General features: G+C 30.0%; 1 protein-coding gene across 1 annotated transcript; it reads right to left on the reverse strand.

Annotated features, from left to right (window-relative positions):
- Positions 1-204: 204 nt before the first annotated feature.
- On the reverse strand, positions 205-690 carry LOC145100080 (uncharacterized). Its single transcript, XM_079037484.1, has one exon. It carries the CDS (start codon positions 567-569, stop codon positions 360-362), a length of 210 nt encoding a protein of 69 aa, XP_078893610.1. The 5' UTR covers positions 570-690; the 3' UTR covers positions 205-359.
- Between the last annotated feature and the right edge of the window lie 10,490 nt (positions 691-11,180).

An 11,180-nucleotide genomic window follows, 5' to 3' on the forward strand; every position in this document is an offset into this window, starting at 1 on the left:
TTCGGCTTGGGGACAAAGATTTCAACAAATGAATCTTTTTTTTTTCTCATAGTTTGAAAGCCAGCCTTCGATGATACATGTTGCTTTTTTTCTTAGTTTGAAAGTCAAAGCTTAATAATGTTAACACGGCACATTTCACTTTTACTATTCCATTATCAGCTATGATTAGTTGAACCTCTTGCCAATGACACGTAAACAATGATGTAAACATCAACACCAACGGTATCTATATTTTTATAGTTTTATATACAAAAATCGTATCGTATCTTATCAAATCGCTCAACTACAAACACTATTTGCTCACAGATATACATTAAAATCAATTCAATTGACACCTCATGAGGACACTACGTACGTGGCTAATCATAATCATACAAAACCAAACGTCGAGAACACAAAGTGCAGAAGTACTTGCGTTTGCTGATATACGAAATGGGGATGCAGCAAAATCTCCATTTGCTCTCCGTATCCACTGCTTCCACTTTACCTTGACAATAAGGACACGTCCCGCTTGCCACTTGTCTCCCGAGTTCAATCGCTTCCTCACTACAAACACGAATCAATCGCATATCCTCGATCAATCTTTTGTCTTTAAAACGATATTTGTAAGAAAACTCAGGCACACGTGCGTGCTTTAGATCGAGAGAGTCGATCGGTTTTTATAATTGTTTAAGAGAAGATAATGAAAAAATGAGGCAAAGTGAAGAATTTATTGGGGTCGGTTCGTAGATAGGGTACATGTGTTCAAAGGACGTCTTTGACTGCTACAGAAGTGGTTGTTACCGGGAATATGCATATTCATACCGCCTTCCTTTTTCTTTTCTAGTTTTCTTTTATAATTTAACTGTAGAGATTTAAAAGGTCAAGCAGGTGATGCACGTTCATTATTTCGTCGAGTTGAGCGATTAGCTTAAAATCATGGAAAATCATAAACATCATTTCCTTTTCATTATATTCGAAGGAAGGGAATAGCTAAATAAATAAAGTAACAAACATCACAATCTACTAAAAAAAACATCCCAATCTACTAAAAAAACATTTTTTTACTATAAAAACATCTATAATCAAAACTCATTATTAAACTAATAATTAATAAATGATTAAAAGCATTTTTTAAAATTTCTATTTTATCTTCCAAAATTATTTAAATATAAAATTCTTTAAAAGGAATCATGACGACGACATAATTGGTTCGTGTGGACTCTATTTTGCTAACGGAATAAACTAAATTATATAATTTTTTATGTGGTAAGTGGTACAATGGAAATTATGGCTTTGTTCTAATGTTTTCATATATGTTTTTTAAATTTCTAAATTAATTGCTCAAAAAAATATTTGTTCTAAACATAATTTTTTTAAGGACCATACTATTATAGACGCATATAAATTTTTAATATTTTTTTTAGAGTCTTGTTAATATTTTAACGTCTGCATTTAAGTATTTATTTGGATTATAATATTTATTTGTCATAGTTAAAAGAAAAACGTGATGCATCTCAATAAAATGGTTTATTACAAAAATAACATATATCTTATTAAACCTGTTTAACTAATAATAAAAAACAGAATATCTAAACATTGTTATCCGAAATTATTTTCTTTTGCAAATTTGAATGCATTTTATAAATATGCTCACGTTTGACAAGATAAATATCAAATACATTGAAATATTTATTTTTCATATATATATATATATATATATATATATATATATATATATATATATATATATATATATATATATATATATATAGAGAGAGAGAGAGAGAGAGAGAGAGAAAGAGAAAAAAAAAAAAAGTGGGTTCAATTGAGAAAATAAAAAAGGTTGAGAATGGGAAAATCATTCTCAGCCACTCATTTAATTAGTCTCTAAACATAAAGGACACGGTGGCAAACTTGTAAATATGATATAATCGGCTTCAATCACAAATACGTAAGTGTAGAGAATTAGATAACAGTTGAAATTCATTTGTTTTTTGTTTTTTCAATCCAACCTTCAATTCTGTTTGAATACGAACATATCTTCAACGTCTACGATTAATTATACTTTCAGTATCATTAGAACAACATCATCGATAATCAACAAAAAATTCAATTCATATCATTCATTCAACATCGTCCATCAAATAAAACATCGAAATTAAGGTTAGAAAAAGATCAAATCATTTTTTGTTTGATAATTTTCATATATTTCTCTACCAATCTACTATTTTGTAAGATTTAAATAGTCAAAGTATTATATTTATCACATTTTTAAAAAAGTTAACTTGTATGCACTCCAGTTATTTGATGAAATGCATAAACTAAATTACCACGTTATATTCACATATGAATATGTTTTCTCACCTGAATCAATATGTGATTATTAAAACACAAAACAAATACAATTCTGTATGTTATTCATATGTGAATAACATATAAAAATTATATATATTTCTGAAAACACCTTGTAATATTCATATATGAATATATTGTGCAATATTCACATATAAATATATCAACTATTATTCATAAGTGAATATACGATCTAATATTCACAAGTGAATATACTATGTATTATTCTCATGTGATATACCATGTAATACTATATAATAATCACATATGAAAATATCATCTAATATTCATAAGTGAATATATCATCTAACATTCACAAGTGAATATACTATGTAATATTTACAAGTGAATACATCGTCTAATATTTAAATATGAATATATTATGTTTAATATATGCTATATTCATATATAAATGATACTTAAATTGTAAAAAAAATTAATCATAGTTTTTATTCACAAGTGAATAACGAATGTACTGTAGTAAAAACTTGATTCATTTTTATTCACTTATAAATAACGATAGCTGAAAATATAAAAAAAAAATTATTTTATCTTAAAACTATATCAATATGGATGTCTATTTGTAGAGAATAAAAAATCATGAATTTTGGTATATTTAAAATCATTTTTCGATAAAAATAGCTTCTTAAAAATTAAAAAAAAAAAAACGAAAAAACTATGTTTTTGTATATATTAAGGTAATGTTTAGCATAGTTTAAGGAAACATGATTTGTTGGAAAACACATGTTCATTCCTTTCTCATTTCCGCCGGTATGTTGGAGGCTTTTGCGGCAAAAATAAATGATTGGCTGAAAATGATTCCCCCATTCTCAACCTTTTTTTTCTCAATTGAACTCTCCTCTATATATATATATATATATATATATATATATATATATATATATATATATATATATATATATATATATATATATATATATATATATATATATAATAGCAATAAAAAAAATAACGATAAAAAGAAAAAGTAAATTTGTATTTAATGTTTATCTTAGTTTAATACATGTAATTAGGTTGTGAGGCATGTTTACAAGTTGTTCACGCGTGTTTTCACGCCACCTCATCAAGAGCTTACCACACAAACACCATTTACAGAGCTTACCACACAAACACCATTTATAGCATCAGGGAGTTGTCACGCGTAGAGAGAGAGAGAGGGGGACAGAGAAAAAGAAGAAAAACTCCTAGCCAATCAATGGCTTCGTGATCGTCCGTGACCGGTACCACTCCACAAGACACCTACGCCCTTTGGGGGCGGTTTTCACACGTGAAAGGAGAGTACCACGTAGGTTTCTACGCATAGAAATACTTTCATACCTCCCAACCTTAATAAATTGTCTAAAAGTACGGAAAACAAAGCTAGTTATAGAGTATTTTATGGAAAAATCACTTTAACTTTTAATAAAAGTGTTTATAAGGTGTTTATTATGGTATTTATGTCATGTGAGAAGTGAGGGGACGGTTTTAATGTTATCATTAGTTTTGGAATTTTGGGATCTTTGACTTGTCCTATTATTTATTTATATTGTTTTATTAAAACTGTATCTTGTAACTGTAATTGACATTTAAGAGGTGTTTGGGGTATCTTTTGAGAGGGCAAAAGGACTTTTGGGAAAAGTTCCAAAAAGCTAGGTTTCCCTGACTTTTCCAAAAAGTCAGTTTTCCTTCTATAAAAAATCCGAAAGAAGCTTTTACCAAACATTTTTTTTTTGTTATCTTTTCCCAAAAGTCTCTCTCAAAAATATCCCAAACACCTCCTTAGGTTATTGTTATATACATCTTTCATGTTTTAATGTCAAAAAGTTATATATTACTATATAACATTTTCAATTCCGACAAATGTTTCCGTAATATGAATGTCAATAGTATTGTATTATAGTATAACATTTTCGTTTCCGATGCAATGTTTCCGTATGGGAGCGTGATTGCAAGGTAGGACCATGTTGTGTGACAGGAGGATATAATGTTTGACTTTAATATATTATATTTTTTTACATCAAAATAAAATATTTAAACCATATTCTTTATTTCATAAATTTTTTATATTAATTAATTTTACAAGTTATACCGACATATTGACAAAATTGTAAAAAGTGTCTCTATGGTTGTCAAAGTTATATGGTTTTGGTCAAAAGAAAGTTTGATGATGCATCGATGGTCTAATTTTGGATACCTTGTGTAGTTTTGGTTTTTATGATTGATATTTTGTTGTGCTTTTGGTCTATACACCACCTAAAATGAGGAATATGCCCCATAAAATAGTTGTTTTTATTTACTTTTATATTTTATTATTATTATTTTAATTAAAAAAACTAAAAAAAATCTCATCCCGTCCCCACCTAATTCATCACTCCTACCAATCTATCTCTCAAGAAACACAAACATGCCGTCTCCACCAAAAAAAAAATCACACCTCACGACCACCCTGAATGTCACAACCGTCCACCGCCACCACCTTCAACCACCTCCATCTCCACCTAGATTTTAAATGAAATTGTCCCAAATACCATGAAAAATCCAAGCTTCAAGAATAATGTCCAGAAATATAATCAAGTGAGTGTTGATTTACAATATTTGAATTCTTATAACAATTTCCCATCTCGAATCCCAACAAGAAATTAGGCTAATCCTTCAAGAAACGGAGTTGATCGATACACAGTTGTTGTAGACACCTCGCCTGAGCCGACTTCCACATTCCGATCACCACCGCCGCCATTGATCAATACCATCACTCTCCGGTTGTTTTAGATATAACCTTTCTATATCTTCGGAGAGTTCGATTCCGACCCTACTGTCCCCTTCTCCGACGAGTTCGGTTCCACCTATACTTCACCCTTTTTCCTTTCTCAGGCGTGAGTGATGTTGATTTGTAGTAAAATGAATATTCTTTGGCGAGTTCGATTCCGACCATACATCTGTTTAAGTTCGTCCCTTCCATGGGGAAAAGGAAACCTGCAACTCTGTCTCTCCTTCCTCTGTTCTAAAACCTACAACTCAAAGAAGATGATGGTGAATCGATTTTGCTTCACGATTTTAGATCCACCACCATTAACCTCCTCCATTGATTTTAGATTGGGGTATATGGATTTTAGAGTACAAAATGTTTCTTTGTTTCCTCACACAGAGGGAGTGGCGTGGGAGGTGTACCAGATGTTGGCGACGACAACTCTACACTCATCGAGGACATAGGGAAGAGATGGTGTTGACAGGTGAAGGGGGAGGGGGAGGGGAGATGCGAAGGGGGAGATTGCCGGCAGTGGAAGGCTTGTGCAGAAGACATTGTTAATGTTAATGAGTTTTTTTATGAAGGTTGTAGACAGAGGAAGGGAAAAGGATTATGGTGGGTGGGTAGGTGGGCCTTTTCTTATTCTTAATTAATTAAAAACATATGAAGAAATAAAAATTATATATATATATATATATATATATATATATATATATATATATATATATATATATATATAAGGGAATAATAGTCTTTTCAAACTGATAGGGACTAGAAACACAAAAAAGATCCAAAAATGGACCATTTTTGCACAGGACATTTTTGTAATTTTGTCTTTGATGTTTGATAAAGATGCAAGAATGGTATCTGAGATATGTATTTAGTTTTTCGGGTTTTGGTTTAAACCTCGATTTTTTTGGCTTAATGGTCCTTTTGAGTTAGTTTGTTTGTGGTTTTGGTCCCTCATAAAACTGAAATACTAAAATACTTGATGTATTTAGTTTTCATTTTTTTAAAAAAAAATTAACATATTTTTATAATTAAACATTAATTGTGAACTTTACTAAAACGCTCCCACAGAATTTAACAATCTTGTTTTTTTCCCTCTTTCTTTCTTGATTGCTGGAAGGAATCTGGATGATTCAAAGAACTTCACCAAACTTGGATATCGATTGAGAATGGCAACAACGGGGGATCGATTGAGAAGTTTACTAATCAATTTCTAGGTTTGTTCAATAATTTCTTTATTCCTTTGTTCAAGAACTTCAACAATCAACTTTTGAGTTTCATGATCAAATTATGAACGAGAGAAGGAGAAAGAGAGATGGGGAGGGGGTCATTTCTTATTTTTTAAATCAGAAAAATATGTTAAATTTACAAAAAAAAATGAAAACTAAATACATTAAGGGTATTTTAGTCTTTTCAATTTTTCGATGGACCAAAACTACAAACAAACTAGCTCAAAAGGACTACCAATCAAAAAATTCAGGATATAGACCAAAATCCGAAAAAAAATACATACCACAAAGACCATTTTTGCAGTTTTGTCTTAATTTTTTTACAAGCTAATAGACTATATCATTTACCACTTTAATCAAATTAAATTATTAAATTATACTCCTTCCGTCCTAAAATTATAGTTCATATTTCCTTTTTCGTTTGTCTCAAAATAATAGTCCACTTCTAAAAATAAATAACATTTTACCAAAATACCCCTTATTATTACTTAACCAACTAAGCATTTAATTGAATATTAAATGCAAAGTAAGGACAAAACTGTCATTTTATTGAATAAAGTTAGTGCTAATTAATGCTTCCTTAATCTATTTATTTTTTGCATGTGGACAATAATTTTGGAATAGGAGTATATATTTTTCGAAATAAACTTTGGCTTATTATATTTATGTATTCAAGCATTTGAATTAGTTTAACTTTTTGTTTCATAAATGATCATTTGATTTGTTTTAAACTATGAAGAAAGTTTTTTTATCTTTAAATTTATACTAAACAAGTAAGGTATTATACAACCAATTATATATGTAATGTATATGTAAAAAAACTTTAATATTATTTTTATGTTCAGAAAAAAAAAATTTGTATTATTATTTACGTTTTAAATAGAAGTAAAATGCAAACTTTTAGAAGAAATGATCACTTAAAAGTATGATATGACATACATATTTCTTTTATTTTCTTGATTGTATATGAAAATATATTGAATTTTACATCTATTTCGATTAATTTTGTTCGATTGTATTATGTATACATAACTATACAGTTGATTTCCCCTCTTTAACTAATCGTTTTTGTCCCAATTAATGTTAATGTGATAATAAAAAAAAACAAAATGTATACAACATCATATTTTAGCTTATAATTTCTCTTAAAACCCAATTTTTGGTTTTATATGAATGGTAAATATTAATATAAAAACTTTTTTAAACATGAATATAATATAAAGATTTTTCTACATATACATGTATATTTGATTTTTGTTTTTGTTTTTATTTTATTTTTTTCAAATATTTTCATAAGTAATTGTTAGAACCAAAATATCAAAGAGTCTTTAGCCTAGCGGTAAGGAATGACTCTCTCAAATTCAAGTCACATTAGGAGACATTGGTGGTGTTTAGAATTAGATTAGGAGTATGATAGTTTGCCGTTAAAAAAAATGACACAATCGAAATATATTAGTTACAATCATTTCAACATTTACGAGTACTACGTCTTTTGCTATTTTCAAATACATCGTGAACATCTTCATCTTCGATTATGTTTTTATGCGAAATAACTCATGCAACATGTTTATTTTTCCAAAAAACAAGTTGATTGTGCCATAATCTTGAAGCATGATTGAAGAACGCTAAAGCCACTTTCTACTTTCTTTCCTTGCAATACACTCCACATGTATATCCTTCATGTGGACAATATATCAATGAGCTTGGAGGATTGGTATCTCATTTGCCATATTATTAAAGTATCATAAACGTTTTTGTGGCTTGTGATGGAAACATGTTTATTAGATGCAAAATTTTATATAAAAAAAAAAGATCCATAATTCAAAACGACAAAACTGCAAAATTGGTCCTTGTGGTTTCATAAAAAATGTGGATAGGGTCCAAAAAGTTTTCGACTTGCATACAAGGTCCAAAATGAAGGATTTTCCATGATTTTGGTCCCAAAATTAAATATGTTTTGTGGTTTTGGTCCTTGAAAAAACTAAAAGGACGATTTTGCCATTTTAATTTATTTTTACCAATTTTTATATTTACTTTAACATTGTTTTAATTTAAAAATAAGAAAAAAAGGAAATCAGCCAACCCTATTCCTTTGTCTCTCTTTGACTTCTCTCTCTCTCTCTCTCTCTCTCTCTCTCTCTCTCTCTCTCTCTCTCTCTCTCTCTCTCTCCCCCTGAACCAACACGCCATAACACACATATACACATCTCTTGATCTCTCCGACAAAACCCACACACATAGAGAATCGATCTCTCAAAAACCCCAATTGTATGAACGATCAGTCAAATCAATCTCTAAAAACAACCCATATGTATGGATCGATTTTCAACCCATGTGTACGAACGACCATTGTGGTGTTTTGGCTACATCAAATCGTTGGTGGTGAAGGTTGTCGACCTATCAAGATGATGGTTGTGGGTACGATTTATTCAGCAATTCCAGACCACCACCATCAATGAAATTAGGGCCCTTAAGAACAGGTGAGAAATTAAGGGTCGTCACAATGTCTCAAGCTTTTCTTCATTTGCCTCAATATATCCATCAGAGAGTATGTTCAGTGATGATTATTGTGAAGAAGGGCATGTAGGAGGTGAGATGACAATGGTGAAGAAATTATAAAAAGTCACTATCTCTCAAGCTTTCTATCTGTTTCTCAGCGAAACTATCCCATTGTAAAAACCCGACGCAAGGCTCTAATTCCAGGTTCTGCTCCTGATTCAGGTCACTATCATTCAAATCCTCTGATAAGCATGCCAATCGATGCAATTCTCATGATCGCTACTATACACCGAGAAATGACATTAATCAGAAGATGTAAGAGACGATGATTTGGGATATTCATGAAAAGAAACCATGGTAGATCGTAGGATTTACCAGGGACAAAAATTACATCTATATCCTTCGTATTCTTCATAGATTTCCAAATAAACAATCATCATTATCGCAAAGGGACCAATCGGGATGAAGTTAAAAAAAATGAGGCGATTAACAGATTTGTGTTGGAGACTAGAAGGATGAAAATGATGGGAGAGAGAGAGAGAGAGAGAGAGAGAGAGAGATATGAGGGGCATCGATAGGGGTAGGGTGGATAGGCCTAATTCTTTTATTTCTATTTTTATTTTAATAAAGTATTTAAAGTGGTTTAAAAAAATGCAAAAAACAACTAAAAAGGGTAAAAGAGTCATTTCAAGTTGTTCAGGGACCAAATCCGCGGAAACTTTGTGATTTTGGACTGGTGGTGCAAGTTGAAAACTTTTTGGACTGCATCCACACTTTTTTGATTACCACAAGGACCAAATTTGCAGTTTAGTCATTCAAAACTTTATGCATCAAAATAATATTTTGGTGTTACGTGATCACATTACATAAGTCTAATGGGTTGTGGAGCAGCTTTGGCGTGGGTTATCAAAAGGTCTATGACCTAATGGCATCAAGGTATGTATGGAAGATGTCCACTTCTAAATGGTATTGAGTATTCAAGTCGTATCCTAGACAAATATATAGAGTTAGAGTATGATAAGAAAGTGTGTGTTTCTCGTTAAAAAAATAGTTAATTTTTAGTTACGTATCTTTTTATTTTGATGGTCTTAATGTAGTTTTAAAGTACTTAATTTGTGGGACTATGTCTTGGTATTAAATATTGATAAATATTATCTTTTTCGAAAAAAAGAATTTTTATTTTTAGGATTTTTCTGTTTAAATATAAAAATTTCAAAAAAAAAAACTTACATTTTTTTAATTTTTTTCGTTATGGCAAAGAGATAATTGATATTTTTTAGAAGACTTAAGGGTTTTTTTTTAAAAAAGAAAAAGAAAAACAATCATATTTGACTAATGTTTTTGTTTGTACCAATTTTTTTAGTTTTGTTTTATGAATTATTTATTCTTATTGATGTTGTTATTTATAATGTTCTTGTTAATTTTCAACATTAAAGTAGGAAGAAAACCATTGGAATAAAGTGTCTAAGTTCATAACTAAATTAGTATATTCTTATAATTAAAAACAAAGTTTTATTTTTGGATTGCTCTCGTAGCTAGAAATGGTATATAATGATTTTTGGAGAAAGAGAAAATAATTTGTTAATTTATTATGTTTAATAAATTAATTAGAAATTGATTAGAATTTGTAATATTTAATTAAAAATTAATCAGAATTAATTTAGAAATAAGTTTAGGTTAATTGAAATTAATTAAAAGATACAAGGACTGAGCTGTAATTATTTAATGGTTGCGCAATGGAGAGGTTCTAGAACCTTCCTAGCTTTGACTGTTTTGGAGTTCCCTTAAGGGCATTCTGGAAGCCTCCAATTGATATAAGTAAACTAGATATTCACTTATTTGAAATAATATTATTTTATGTTCAAATATGTAGTTATCATGGATTTCATGCAGCTATATAAAGGATCTTAAGCCCTCTAATTTTGGCCACCTCTCTCTAGATTAAGCATAGCTGAAAATTTCCTTATCCCTCCTCTTTCCAAAAGTCTTATGGTTTCTAGGGTTTGGGTGTGAGCCATTAAAGGCATCATACTTTTGGTGTTAAGCTTGGTGAAGATTTACATGGATATTAAGGATATTGTTTGTTATAACAGTATCACACGTGTGTATCCCTTACTTGTAAATTTCGATTTGAGCATAGGGATCTTATAGTTTCATAGTATGTTGTTATTTATGTGCAAAGACATAGATCCATTAGGTTTCATGTACCCTTAAGTGTTTTAAGTGATTTTTTCTGCATAGACTTGTAACCTACAAATTCCATCAGTGGTATCAAAGTCATGCTTGTAATATAGGGTGCATGATAGATGAAAAAAATCGAAGGGCGGGTCGCGTCTTATGGTTTTTCGAGTTTCCTACTTTTT

Source organism: Lactuca serriola, chromosome 4, assembly GCF_051521515.1.
Source record: "Lactuca serriola cultivar US96UC23 chromosome 4, Lser_US96UC23_V15, whole genome shotgun sequence".
Taxonomy (NCBI): domain Eukaryota; kingdom Viridiplantae; phylum Streptophyta; class Magnoliopsida; order Asterales; family Asteraceae; genus Lactuca; species Lactuca serriola.